The sequence below is a fragment of the Alosa pseudoharengus genome, unplaced genomic scaffold, assembly GCF_046254945.1.
Source record: "Alosa pseudoharengus isolate Yale_2024_CS ecotype anadromous, Long Island Sound unplaced genomic scaffold, YU_APseudo_1.1 YU_APseudo_1.1_scf_8, whole genome shotgun sequence".
In the NCBI taxonomy this organism is placed as follows: domain Eukaryota; kingdom Metazoa; phylum Chordata; class Actinopteri; order Clupeiformes; family Clupeidae; genus Alosa; species Alosa pseudoharengus.
The window spans coordinates 18,319,474-18,333,286 of NW_027468870.1; the positions used below are offsets into that span (position 1 = coordinate 18,319,474).

General features: G+C 37.4%; 2 protein-coding genes across 3 annotated transcripts; one reads left to right on the top strand and one right to left on the bottom strand.

The window, feature by feature from the left end:
• Nucleotides 1–206: 206 nt before the first annotated feature.
• LOC143112219 (thialysine N-epsilon-acetyltransferase-like) lies at nucleotides 207–3,150 on the bottom strand. 2 transcript variants are annotated; one of them, XM_076274468.1, is made up of 6 exons: nucleotides 2,910–3,150; nucleotides 2,781–2,829; nucleotides 2,590–2,673; nucleotides 1,346–1,447; nucleotides 1,184–1,224; nucleotides 208–909 (listed from the first exon to the last, which is right to left on the bottom strand). In XM_076274468.1, exons 1-6 carry the CDS (start codon nucleotides 2,970–2,972, stop codon nucleotides 730–732), a joined length of 519 nt encoding a protein of 172 aa, XP_076130583.1. In that variant the 5' UTR covers nucleotides 2,973–3,150; the 3' UTR covers nucleotides 208–729. The 2 variants fall into 2 exon arrangements, with proteins under 2 accessions (XP_076130584.1, XP_076130583.1); XM_076274469.1 differs by lacking the exon at nucleotides 1,346–1,447 and having other exon boundaries at nucleotides 207–909.
• Nucleotides 3,151–3,273: 123 nt separating this feature from the next.
• sat2b (spermidine/spermine N1-acetyltransferase family member 2b) lies at nucleotides 3,274–11,740 on the top strand. The gene is made up of 6 exons (XM_076274467.1): nucleotides 3,274–3,475; nucleotides 3,612–3,663; nucleotides 3,810–3,893; nucleotides 7,192–7,293; nucleotides 7,405–7,445; nucleotides 8,225–11,740. Exons 1-6 carry the CDS (start codon nucleotides 3,413–3,415, stop codon nucleotides 8,402–8,404), a joined length of 522 nt encoding a protein of 173 aa, XP_076130582.1. The 5' UTR covers nucleotides 3,274–3,412; the 3' UTR covers nucleotides 8,405–11,740.
• The last annotated feature ends 2,073 nt before the right edge of the window (nucleotides 11,741–13,813 follow it).

Here is a 13,813-nt window from a genome sequence, read left to right on the forward strand (position 1 = left end):
TCATAGCGACGGTATATCTACAGACTCTTGAATTACAATAACAATTACCCCCCCCCCCCCAACGTTGCATAACCCCTTTTATTGTTGCATATATTGGTGTTTCACCATGAAAGATCATGTGAAGTGTAATGTTTCCTGTTTTCATGGTGCATTTACCCCAGCATGTCATATAGTTATGACCTTATGCCCAGAGTCATGGGTATTTGCGGTCTGTCCTGGAGGACATTAAGTCACCCTCACATGATGCAGCAATACAGGAGTGCGGCCCCCCCAAATATGGTAAAAATGTGGCTGGATAAACATTGGCAGAGTGGGATGGAAGTTGATGAATTACTCAAAATGTATTCTTGTCTTGTGATGGCGTCATCACTGTGACTGACCAGCTGACAAAAATAGGCAAAGACGGAGAAAATTGTGGGATGTTGAGGGGTGGCAGATTTATATAGAGGGTGAAGTGAAAATAATATTGTATAAATCAATAACAATAAATCAGCAGTCCAGTCAATCCTGGATGTAGTAGACCCTGGCCCTACCTGAAGCTACACCCTATTACCACAAGGTATGAAAGCTGTTCCTGTCCTATATGCAAAGCCAATGCTTGTTTGTGCGTCATAGGTAGCACCATCCACTGGCTAATTTGTTTATCACATGTGCTAAGTAAAAATGTTCATAAACATTATGCAAGTACTTTGTCTTTCATTAAAAAAAAACTTTTTGCAATAGATTTTTTCAAGTACATTGTGGTGCTTCCTGTGCAAGTTTGTCCAAGGCATCTCCGTCAAAGCGCAGAAAGTGGCGTCTTTCTGTAACTGTGAGGTCCTCCCCACCTTTAGCAATATAAAAGTCTATGAGCGGTGTGTTGCCTCTCATCTCTGTCAACATAATTGCACAGTGTTGTTCCTTTCCCACCTAAACACAGAGATAAGAGTTTACCAGCAACCACTAATCATGTATCCAACAGCATTTTCCCAGCGATCATAAAGCATCAACCCTTGCATGCATTATTTACAAGTCAAACCAATTCAATTCGATTTCATTTTTATGGCATACTTGTTACAACAGAAACAAAACCACAAAACATAATGGAGATGGTTATGTGTCTTATGGGTGTGCACTTTGATGGAGATGGTTATGTGTGTGACATATGGGTGAATGAGGAGAAGTGTGTTCTGATCCGCCTCACCTTTGCCACTGTACTTAAAAGTGCTCTCCCAACTCCTTTTCCTGTGAGGTAAAAAGGGGAAAAAAGTAGACATTTAGAAAGGCTACCGAATCTTGCTCTCTTATCATGCACTGTTGAATAATAGAATAAATATATTAACATACAGTTTAGTGAAGGTTTTACCTCTGCATTCAGGCATGACATAGAAATCTCCCAAATACACTGCCCTCCCATTCCAAGTGCAGTAGGCATTTGTAAAGAGAGTATATGCAACAGTTGTATGGCCTGAAGTGAGACAGACACACACAGAGGTCCGCTGTTAAGTAGTATTATGTTACAATAGACAGGAATCTGTCTATTGTAACATAATACTACTTAAGGCACACAATAAAACACATCTGTGTATATAATATCATCTACTTCTGCATTTTCTATGGGAAGGTCCAAGGATCTAATAAAACAATTGACTTCAATGTTTCCCCGCAGGTGCGTAATAACTCAGTGCTATAAACTGTATCCAAATATGTTTATACTCAAAAACATATTAGTAATGCTACATGCTTTATATTGCTTTTCTGCCATTAAATATCACACAAATGTGGTGTCCCCAATGTGACTCTCAAAATGTCACTCCAAAATTATTCCACTGAATATAGAGCCCTGAGAAAAAAAAAAGATGTGCTTCGTTTGATTTACTGCCATGCCATAAAGAGTGCAATGGCCTTCTGAAAGTAACAAAAGGTGTAGCCACAGGACTAGGGATGACTTATTACAGAGACGACTTCTCTGATACTGACTCTTGCTCAAGCTTTATACATTCTAAACATATTTGCAAGGTTGTGTCAAAACATTTGGAGACGTCTGTAAGATGTTCAAAGATTGTACTCTTATTCATATGAAGTGGAGATAGAACGTGTCCAAATTTTCTCTTACAAGTCCTTTCATCTGTAGTCAACAACCTTTCAAAGATGATGTTGTAAATCATTGTTGCCACTAGTTTCAGAAGAAATTCTATGGTCTTATCATAATATATGGAGTACGATCAGTGTAGCAATGCACAATGTCCAGTAAACTGACTCCTGGTCAGTTTTATGTTGGCTAATATCACTTCTTCATATATTTTATCATTTTATGAGCAGTCTATAGATAGGCCTTTAAGTGTGATAAGTAACAAAGTAGGCCTACACCAAAGGAACACAATGTGCAGACAAAACATGAAAGTCAAGTTGACACAATTGAATTATCTAACTTATAATATTAGTACAGGAAAATCATGTTGAGCATGGAATGCATTTTGGTCCACATTATTAAATAGCCTATCCTCATCTGATATAAACCTATGAAATCTCAGTTAGGCTATGTTTATTCAGATTACATGTACTTGGCTCTGGTGATGTTTCTGATCAAGAGAGTGCTGCCAGATTTACCTTCCCAAGTCTTACAATGTGCTGGTACTTCTGCAATGAGGCACTGAAGGAAAGGAGTTTCACAGAAAAGGTCCTGCTTCAACTCTGAAATGCAAGCAAAAATATAGTTATGCATAGCCTATCAAATTTCCATTCGGTATGAAATCATTCTGTAAACCCAAAGTAGTTCTCTGATCCAGAACAACATTCACCTTCCCTGGATATCTGCAAATCAGGTGACTTATCAAGAAGAGACAGCTCCTGCACACACAGGTGGATACAAATTAACGTTTGTGACAGCCTCAAAGGTCAAAATAGTAACATTTAGTTCAAGAACTAACCGTGACCATGCGGAAAACATCTTTGAAGTCATCGGGCTTGGGGGGACGAATTCTGAAATCCATTTTAAAACTAGGCTACTACTAAACTACTCCTAGGCTACACACATAGACAGTAAAAGAAACACTGGGTAGGCTACAGTTTCTCCATAGGCTACAAGATAGCAAATTCACCGGCAATTCTCTAGCCTACACTACGAATTCGAAAGAACTTCTTAGAAATCAATATGTCACCAAATATACGCACATTTCGGTACTTTGGTTTATGGGGTGTTTTTCTCAATGGTTAGAAGAGTTTCAATCTCAAGATTTAATCTAATAAATCCGAAAATTCATAGACGTTGGTATTTTGATTTTTTTGTAGATATTCGACGTATACTGTCCGCGTCTATTGGTGCATATTGACGCTCTCGAACATAAACTTTAGGTTCACTTCTACACTAGACTGCTATTCTTCAGGTTCAAAGGACGAGTCTTGCGTTGGTCTGTAATTTTATCATCTCCAAATGGATTTCACTATTCGGGCTGCTACACCAGAAGATTGTAAAGACATATCTCGGATGATAATAGTAAGTTAAACAGCAAAGAGCGGACCGTTTAGCACGAGGTCATAGTATGTGTGACACATGCACGCGTGCATGCACCCATTGAAGTGAACATATTGCAAAGAATAAGTTTCCCCTCATCTTTTCTCTGAACTTTCAGGAATTGGCTGACTATGAAAAAATGTCCGACCAGGTCAAGATATCTCATGAAGGTGCCAGTTTATCCATTTTATAGCGACTTTAGGTAGCCTAATTTAATCAATGCATGTTCACGGAAAAAAATTGCATTTTTTTAACAGATGAAAAGGCTAAAAAGGCCTAAAGTCGAGTTTTGTGTTTTTGTGTTTCATTTGTCCAGTGCTGAAACGGGACGGCTTCTGTCAAAATCCCTTCTACCACTGTCTCATTGCAGAGGTGCCAGAGGAACACAAAACTAAAGATGGTAAACATTAACAATATTCCATGCAAGCAGCTAAGGTTCAAAGGACACCAAAGAGCCACTCCAAACATTACCATCTCAGAGTGATACTATGATGTCAATATTTCTATAGTTACAGCAGGGAAAATAAGTCAACATTTTTTTCAGTAAGTATACTTCTAGTGAGGCTATTCGCATGAACTTTTCATCAGACACTAGTATCAACGTAGGCAATCCACACATAAAAATATCCAAACATTAATGTCAATAAGTAGAGTTATGAGTAAAAAATTGGAATGCCACAGGAAAAAAAGTACACGCCTGAACACGCCTGCTTTCTTAAATACTTTGTGGAAAAGCCTTTATTTGTAATGAGAGCTTCAAGGCATTTCCTGTATGACTAATCAGTCGCAGTATTCAGGTGTGATTTTGGCCCATTTTTTTTTTAAACAGATAGTCTTTTAATGTTGAAGATTCCAGGGGTCCCTCTTGTATATCCTGATCTTTAGATAACTTCCAAAACTTTTCAATTGGATTTAAGTCAGGGCCTTGATTTCCTTTCTCTGAAACCAATTGAGAGTTTCCTTTGCTGAATGCTTTGGATCATTGTCCTGCTGGAAAAAATGGCTCCATCATTCCTTCAACTGTATGAAGTCTGCCAGTTCCATGAGATGAAAAACAGTCCCTCACCGTGATGCCTCCACCACCAAACCTCACTGTTGGTATGGTATTTTTAGGGTGATGCACAGTGCCGTCTCTTCCAAATATGGTGTGTAGTATGACATCCAAAAAGTTAAATTTTGCTCTTGCCTGAATACATTCTCTCAGTATTTCATAGTCTTGTCCGAATGTTGTAGCAAACTTTCAACGAGCTTCGACATGTTTTTTTTTTTCAGTAATAGAGTCATGCGGGGTGAGCGTGCATAGGCCATGGCTGTGGAGTGCATTACCTATGATTTTTCTCTCTAACAATTGAACCTGCTGCTTCCAAGTCTTTCTGGAGCTTTCTCCTTGGCTCTAGGATACACAACCTTAGTCTACATTTCTGACTATACTGTACTTCTGACTTCCTGGTCAGAAATCTTGTGAGGAGATCCTGTGCATGGCCGATTGATGATGCAGTGATGTTCCTTCCAGATAATGGCTCCAATACTGCTAAGGATGATTCTGAAGTTTTGAAATGCATCTGTAACCAGTTCAATTGATATGTTTTGCAACAATAATGTAGCAAAGGTCTTGGAAGAGCTCTTTGCTTTTACCCATCATGAAATGTTTCTTGTGTGACACCTTGGTAACGAAAAACCTTTTTATAGCTCATCAATATGTACTAACCCTTCTTATATTAATTTGCACATATATGAGGGATAATTACTCTCTAACTATGTATAGATTCCAGCTTGTTCCTTGCCATTCCTTGCCTTTGTATACTGCTTTTTCTTAGCGTGTTCAATACTTTTTCCCTGTGTCATTCTACTTTTTTTACTCATAACTCTACTTATGGACATTAATGTTGGGATTTTTTAATATGTGTGGATTACCTAAGTTAATACTAATGTCTGGAGAAAATGTCATGTGAATAGCCTCACTGGAAGTATACTTACTGAAAAAATGTTGACGTGTTCAATACTTATTTTCCCCCGCTGTATGTAGCCTACAGTATAATACCTCTATGATATTCTGTAAGACCTATACCTCTACCTTGCCTTAGTGTCCTTATGTATATAGCCTACAGTATTATAGTACTTATATAGTATGTCCCAAAATACTATAAGATTAATTGTAGATTTATAAGATTACTATATTTTACCCTAAAATACTTGTCCTAAGATTCCTTAGTTCCTTTTTGTTAGACTAGGATACACTACCTTAGTCTACATTTCTGACTATACTGTACTTCTGACTTCCTGGTCAGAAATCTTGTGAGGAGATCCTGTGCATGGCCGATTGAGGATGCAGTGATGTTCCTTCCAGATAATGGCTCCAATACTGCTAAGGATGATTCTGAAGTTTTGAAATGCATCTGTAACCAGTTCAATCGATATGTTTTGCAACAATAATGTAGCAAAGGTCTTGGAAGAGCTCTTTGCTTTTACCCATCATGAAATGTTTCTTGTGTGATACCTTGGTAACGAAAACCCTTTTTATAGCTCATCAATATATACTAACCCTTCTTAATTTGCACATATATGAGGAATAATTACTCTCTAACTATGTATAGATTCCAGCTTGTTCCTTGCCATTCCTTGCCTTTGTGTACTGCTTTTTCTTAGCGTGTTCAATACTTTTTCCCTGTGTCATTCCACTTTTTTTACTCATAACTCTACTTATGGACATTAATGTTGGGATTTTTTAATATGTGTGGATTACCTAAATTAATACTAATGTCTGGAGAAAATTTCATGTGAATAGCCTCACTGGAAGTATACTTACTGAAAAAATGTTGACGTGTTCAATACTTATTTTAAATATAAAATACTATAAGATTAATTGTAGATTTATATTATTCCTATAAGATTACTATATTTTACCCTAAAATACTTGTCCTAAGATTCCTTAGTTCCTTTTTGTTAGACTATCCTACGGATGCCTCATCCCATGAAATGTACGACCAGCCCTGCAGCGTGGGCGTACCTATGATTCAATAAAAAATATAGACCTTGTGTATTAAGAATTAAAATATATTATTTACAATTGTAATTAGAATATTTCCCTATAGGTGCGAATAAGGACATGCTTATTATTTATTGATCTATGGCATCCCATCTTGCCCTTTTCACTCCATGATTCTCTCAAATCATTTTTTAACTATATACTCAATATGGATCCAAGTCAGTATGCCTTCAATGAGCAACTCTTTTAACACTTCACTTCCCCTATCATTGTTTTTGCGATATTCTCTCTTGTGAACACACAAGAGCATGATGACTGAGATTGGCAGACAGGAAGTCAACAACCTCATTCAGATTGTGACAGGCAACATGTTAGCAAACTTGGATACTTACATTTATATTAACATTCATTCTTTTGCCAGACGCGTTTATCCAAAGCGACTTACAGCAATAAAATAACATGTAAGCTATTAAAATTTAAGCATTTTAACATTTAAGCTACAGAGCTACAGCTACAGCATTAGACTTATAGAAGATAGAAGAGTACTTCTATAGAAGATAGAAGTACTTAGCATCAGACAGATACTAGGGTGGACAAAATTATGCATCCTCTGCATCTCAATGTGTACATCCAGGCTAAATCTGGGTACATGGGTTAAGATTATCCTGATAGGAGATTGTGTAATTTGATATCTTTATGAATCCCTATGCAGGACACGTCAAGGTTGGCTACGGCCTATTCTTCTATACCTATAGCACATGGAAAGGCAGGTGTGTTTATTTGGAGGATCTCTATGTCATGCCAGAATTTCGAGGTAAACACTTTTTTTTTTATTAAATTATGTGCATGCTTCATTTGAAGTGTATGAGTGTGTGTGATATTAGACACGAGGTTTGTAAAAGTTGCTTTCCTTCCTTTTTCCCAGGTAAAGGGATTGGAAAAGCACTGATGAGCTCAGTGGCCAGAGTAAGTTTGCTTGACCTTTATTACACATGACCTACACTGACATTTTAATGAGAATTGCAGAAGGCTCTAACATGTTGTATCTATATATCTTTATTTGTGTTTGTCTGTTCATCCAAATTGTATTCGTTCAAAAATCATTTGAAATTTGAAGTCTAATTGAATTAACTTCAATTCAACTTCTGCTGATGCCTCAAGAATGACGGTGACATTGTGGTTCTGATGCCCCCTTGAGGTCAAATGATATGATATATTTGCAAAGCGTCTGAGCCTTTTTCACCAGCAGAGAACAGGCCCAGTTCACTCTCCAGATGCTGAACCATTTGGAGTATTTTGACCAAAAATAAATTGGTTTGGAACCTGAAAAATTAGTTTGGTGGTGGTGGCACCAAAATATAGCTGTTTTTTTTCTGTGGTCCTCTGATTCTATAGCTCAGTTATGTACAATAACACCCCCTGTCGATGACTCATCCTTGGTTCTGTTTAAAACTGGTGGGACTGTGGGCTAGTTCACTAGAGACCAGGAAGATTCAAAGAATCAGCAGGACCAAGCGAATGCGACTCTGTTATTAGGAAGATCTTTACTGCCTTATAGTTTATGAGGTTATGCTATCAGTTTGCACTATGACTTGTGAAATACAGTGCTGTAGGAACATATATAACCAGAACAGTAACTCAGAGACAACATAAAATGTGTGTTGGAATGTAGAGTGTTGGGTGCATCAGTTTCTTGTTCTCAGACGTGGTACTGGCCTGACTCAAAGTGAATTTTGTTGGCACAGGTGGGCAAGGAGCAGCAGTGTGCCCGCTTGCAACTGTCTGTTCTGGACTGGAACACTCCCTCAATGGACTTCTACATTGCCAAGGGCGCTCAGAACCTCACCAAGAGTGAAGGGTGGCACTTTCTTCGTTTCGACGGGGAAGCGCTGGACAAGCTTGCAGAAGAGGCCCCGAAGAAGTAATACTTAAGGAATCTTAGCTGTGATGATTTTGTTGTGACTGTGTGTGTTTATAATGACTGTGGTTGTGTGTGTAGCCAGCTATGTTCCTTTCATACTTTACTTCATTGTTAGTAACTGTAAGTGGGCAGTTAAAAAAAAAAAAAAACTGGCGTTATGGATGTGACGGTTTTTATGTTATGGATGTGACGTGTCTGAACCAGTCCTCGACAAACTACATAAAACACATAATTAAGTAGTGAATTTTGATATGAAACAATTGAAATAGTAATCATGAAAAACTAGCGATGAAATTATTGCTTCCTCAGTGCCCACTAAGATCCACAGGAAGAATCAGGACAAGTCATTTAAAATATAAAAAAGAAATTAATTTTTTTCTTTTACCGTCATGAATTTTGGTCAGTGATTCCCGGGTTACTGAAACACCAGGGAACATGAAACTTGGTGACCACTCCCCTGAATAACTAGCCCTACCTGAACCGTTGCACCCAAGATGACAAAATATTTATGGTATGTTAGTCTCAAGAGTCCGCATGAACCTAACCCATACCCACTCATTTGTGATTTGCACACATAAAGTATGCACGCGCACGTGCACACACGCACATGCACACACACGCACATGCGCACACACACACACGCACGCACAGTCGCACACATACAGACAGGAAAGCACACACACACATAAACACATACAGTCAGGCAAGCACACACACACATGCACAAACACCCACCCACATGAATGCAGACACATAAACACACACACACAGGCACGCATACGCATGTGGGCATGCAAACACATACGCACACACACACACACACACATAAACACACAAACACAGGCACGCATACGCACATGCACACACACACACACACTCTTATAAACAAAAGCAAACTCACATATGCACACACTCATTTACATGCACATGAGTTGCAGGAGTAGGAAATGGAGACACATTGACAAGCGTGATTTATTTCTGCGAAGAGAATATGCAGGACTGAGAGGCGGTCATATTTTGTACCGCTATGCGGTACATCTAGTTTATTGCTGCCCTTACTCATGTTACTCTGTGGGTTAACTACAGAGGACCTGACACTTCAAATGCTGTCATATGACGTCACATTTAAAATTAAACTGTGTTAAGCAGATGTGAACGGCAGGCTGAACAGATCTGCAACAGAATAAGGTTGCTATGTTAACTCTAGCTGCAAAGTCAGCCATCTTCACCAGCTAACACGATAATCCAGTTACTGTACAACATTAGTATGACAGTTACAGGAAGATAATCGCTCAGATTTTCGTTATAGAGCTGGTAAGTCCCGCCCATCCGCTAAAGCCCTAGTGGACCTCTAGATTGAAAAATCGTCAATGCAAGTGAATGTGAGAAAATAATTATTTTCTGGTCCCGTTTGAATTGTGCCATGAATGTGAACATATGTTGTCTGTGAATTTTTAATATAATTTTCCATGTTACGAGTTTGACAGTATATTGTATGATTCTTCGGCTAGCAGTTGTGGAAAAGACATAACGAGAAAGACTACATGTCGCCAGAGCCCGTTTACGGAGAGCCGGATCACTCCCTATTAACTCCATTGTACCTGCAATATGTTGCAGTTCCGCTAGGGGCGATCACGAATAAGTGCAAAAACAATAGGGGTCTATGGAGCTAGACGGCTAAATTTGTCTCTTTCACCTGGTTGTCGTTGAGAAATTGAAGATTTGATTGTGGTTTCTGCAAGCTCAATATGGATTATAGGTCAAAAGTTGAATGAACGAGTAGTCACGTCCTTTCAATTTTCTTACAGGTTGGGTCGTTGTTGCCCACAACACACTAGCTTTCTGCTAATGAATGACGTCATTGACACATTTGAAAGGCTTTTTAGAACAAATAAGTGACTCAAAAAATATAATACTCAGCAGTTTGTATTTTTTCTGCCCCCTCTTTTGACTGCAACATTCGAATTTCTTGGCAAAAAAGTATATCCCGAGAGTGGATTTGAGGGGTACAGCTCCATAGGCCTCCATTCATTCTGCACTTATTCGTGAGCGCTCTCATTTGAGGTATAATAAAGTCCCCAGTCTTGTAAATTCACATTATTAAACATCCATAACGCACCATTAAAGGTTTTAAAAGTAAGAAAGGGGCACAATTTGGTCATCACACTTTGAATTGATATAAATCAGCTTTGATTGCTTTGATTTATAAAACGTTATGGTTGTGACATGGCCATGGAACTTGCTGACTTAAAAACAAAAGCCTTACAAATGTAAGGAGTTGTGCTCTTAAAGGCAAGCTGAGCATAGACATTGCTCTACCATTCCCTTGTCAATCTGGAATTTGTCAAATGACACAATTTGTTTGAACATTGGGTCCATTTATCCACTTTTGAAATATGTATAATATTACCATGTAAAAAAAGTTGTTTCTGTATGGTTGCACACCATATTTATGATGTTAAAAGAGTGTCATTCTCCATCAAATTCAATCAGATCAGTTACAAACAATAAAATATAGACATAAATGAAGATTTTAACAACAGTTCTATTTGCGTATGCACTACTTTTTTTTTCCATGGTAAGGATGACCTTTGCATGGAATTGCCCAAGTTCATTTGCACTGTTCTATTCTGTTCTACGTCAGTTTCTGGGCGGTAACCCAGCTGCATGGCCATGTTGGAGGCACTCGGTGTAAAGAATTGAATGTACAATGGAGTATTATGACTTCGGATACCTTAAGTGATTATAGCCATGTCTAAACAACAGAAAAGCTCATCAAAACTCGTCCAAGATGCAAAGGCATATAGGGCAGGACTTGGACCACAAGAAAAGACGCGATATTTCGAGAAATTTGTCTGCTGCGAGGGGAGTAGGCTGGGGCAAGACAGGGAGAGGTTGTCTGACTAGCCTAAGTGGGGGAGAGGAATAGCTCTGTTTGCATGCTTGATTTTTGTGTAAACATGATCAAGAGTTTTCTTGCCCTGGTCGGACACTTTACATGCTTTACAAAACACTTTACAAAAGAACATGGGAAGGTAGACTGAAAAAATCCAGACTCATTCACGAAGCGAATAGAGTCTGGTGACTTTCGATTAGGAAATGTTTCCAACACTTGCATCGTGACAGGCACTAACTTTGGAATCTACTCAACTCCAGTTGACGAAACACTATGGAGAAAAGAATGGGATGGTCCAATTTTGTTTGCACATGGGTTAAAAAATTCAAGAGGGGTAATGATTTTGTTTAAGAAACAATTAAAAGAATGTATACTAAATGTAGAATCACATCAGCAAGGAAGATGGGTTATAACAAGTATGATGATTGAAAAAATAAAAATTTGTTTGGTTTCTTTATATGCCCCCAACACTGATGAACCAGCTTTTTTTGAAGAGATAAACAATATGATGAATGAAGAGAAATTTCAAAGTGATCACTACATTATGGTGGGAGATTATAATGTTGTCTTGAATAGTCAAATTGATAAAAAAGGAAAGAAGACAATAAACTATCATCCACAGGCCTTAACAACAATCAAAACTATCATGGATGAAAATGACCTGGTGGATATTTGGAGATTTAAAAACTCAGAACTCCAAAGATACACATGGCACAGGCAAAATCAAGCAAGCCGAATAGATTTTTTTCTCATATCTTTTTCCCTGTTACCAAAAGTAAAAAAAAACACAATTGAAGATAAAATCAGGTCTGATCATCAGCTTATATCACTCAACCTAACCTTAACTGAATATCCAAAAGGAAAAAATTATTGGAAATTCAATCAAAAACTTTTAGATGATCAAACATTTCAAGAAGTTACAACATTATTTATTACTGACTTCTTTCACCACAATGTCGGATCAGCAAATCCACAAGTTGTCTGGGATACTTTTAAATGTGCCTTTAGAGGACACACAATAAAGATGGCATCTAGAAGGAAAAAACAAATATCACAAAAAGAACAAGAAATCAAAATGAAATGAAATTGAGAGACTAATGAGATATGTAGAACATACAGATGCCACCCAAGATATAATAGACAAGCTTGATCACAAGCAGAAGGAAATAGAACAGATTCTATATAATAAAGCTGAAAAATCATACTTAAAAGAAAAAGCAAAATGGATGGGGAAAGGGGAAAGATGTAATAACTTTTTTCTGCAATTACAACAAAGAAACACTACCAAGAAAAATATACAAAAACTAAAAACAGAGGGATCAGAAATCATTGAAACACCAATGGACATTATGAAAGAAATAGAAACATATTATACAAAAATCTTCTCTGAAGATTTGTCACATCATAATGTTGATGGTTTCTTCCCCCTCACATCAGGTTAAAATATCAGATGAGCAAAAATTAACATGTGAAGGGCCAATCACAGAAGTTGAGCTCCAACAAGCAATACAATCATTTCAAAAAGGTAAAACGCCTGGCCTGGACGGGATACCAATTGAAATTTATCAAGCTTTTTTTGAACAGATTAAAAAACCATTACTGGAGTGTTTTAACTATTCATATAAAATAGGTAACCTCACTGACACTCAGAGGGAGAGTGTCATATCCTTGCTGTTAAAGCAAGAGTCTAGTGGCAAATATAAAGATCCAATACTTTTAAAAAATTGGAGGCCGCTAACTCTGCAAGGTTATGACACTAAAATACTAGCTAAATGTATTGCTACAAGAATTAAGAAAGTTATATCGCAAATAATTCATCATGATCAGACCGGTTTTTTGGAAGGAAGAAATATATACAAAACTTTAACTTATTTTAACTTTGGAGACTCACTAATAAAGTGGATAAAAGTTATTTATAAAAACTCTTCAAGTCGGATTATAAATAATGGATACCTTTCGGGTCCGATTAAATTGCAAAGAGGGGTTAAACAAGGCTGTCCCCTATCATCATATCTTTTTATTATCTCAATTGAAATACTAGCAATGAAAATAAGAAATAATAATAAAATTAAAGGTTTGACCCTTCAAGGTATAAACACAAAAGTATCTATGTATGCAGATGATACAACTTTTCTACTGTCACCAGATGTTGCATCCTTGCAAAACTTAATAACAGAATTGAATAACTTTTCAAACATATCTGGTTTAAAACCAAACTATGAAAAATGTTTCTTGCTGCGACTTGGTCAACTAAAATATACAAATTTTACTCTGCCATGCAGTATACCAATTCAGTGGACTAATGGAAATATAAAGGTATTAGGTATCATTATACCAGACAATATAAAGAATGTAACAATACTTAATTATAATGAAAAACTAAGTAGGGTCTCAAAAATCCTTCAACCTTGGCAAGGAAGTAAATTATCTATCTATGGGAAAACAACACTAATTAATACAATGATTGTCACCCAATTCATATTTCTGATGTTAGCCTTGCCAATACCTGGAGAAGAT

Coding starts and splice junctions, on each gene's coding strand:
- sat2b (XM_076274467.1), top strand. CDS start 3,413: ATGGATTTCACTATTCGGGCTGCTACACCAGAAGATTGTAAAGACATA. Junction 3,476..3,611: donor ACATATCTCGGATGATAATA/GTAAGTTAAACA, acceptor CTGAACTTTCAG/GAATTGGCTGACTATGAAAA. Junction 7,446..8,224: donor TGATGAGCTCAGTGGCCAGA/GTAAGTTTGCTT, acceptor TTGTTGGCACAG/GTGGGCAAGGAGCAGCAGTG.
- LOC143112219 (XM_076274468.1), bottom strand. CDS start 2,972: ATGGATTTCAGAATTCGTCCCCCCAAGCCCGATGACTTCAAAGATGTT. Junction 1,448..2,589: donor ACATTGTAAGACTTGGGAAG/GTAAATCTGGCA, acceptor GTCTCACTTCAG/GCCATACAACTGTTGCATAT. Junction 910..1,183: donor TTTTAAGTACAGTGGCAAAG/GTGAGGCGGATC, acceptor CTCTGTGTTTAG/GTGGGAAAGGAACAACACTG.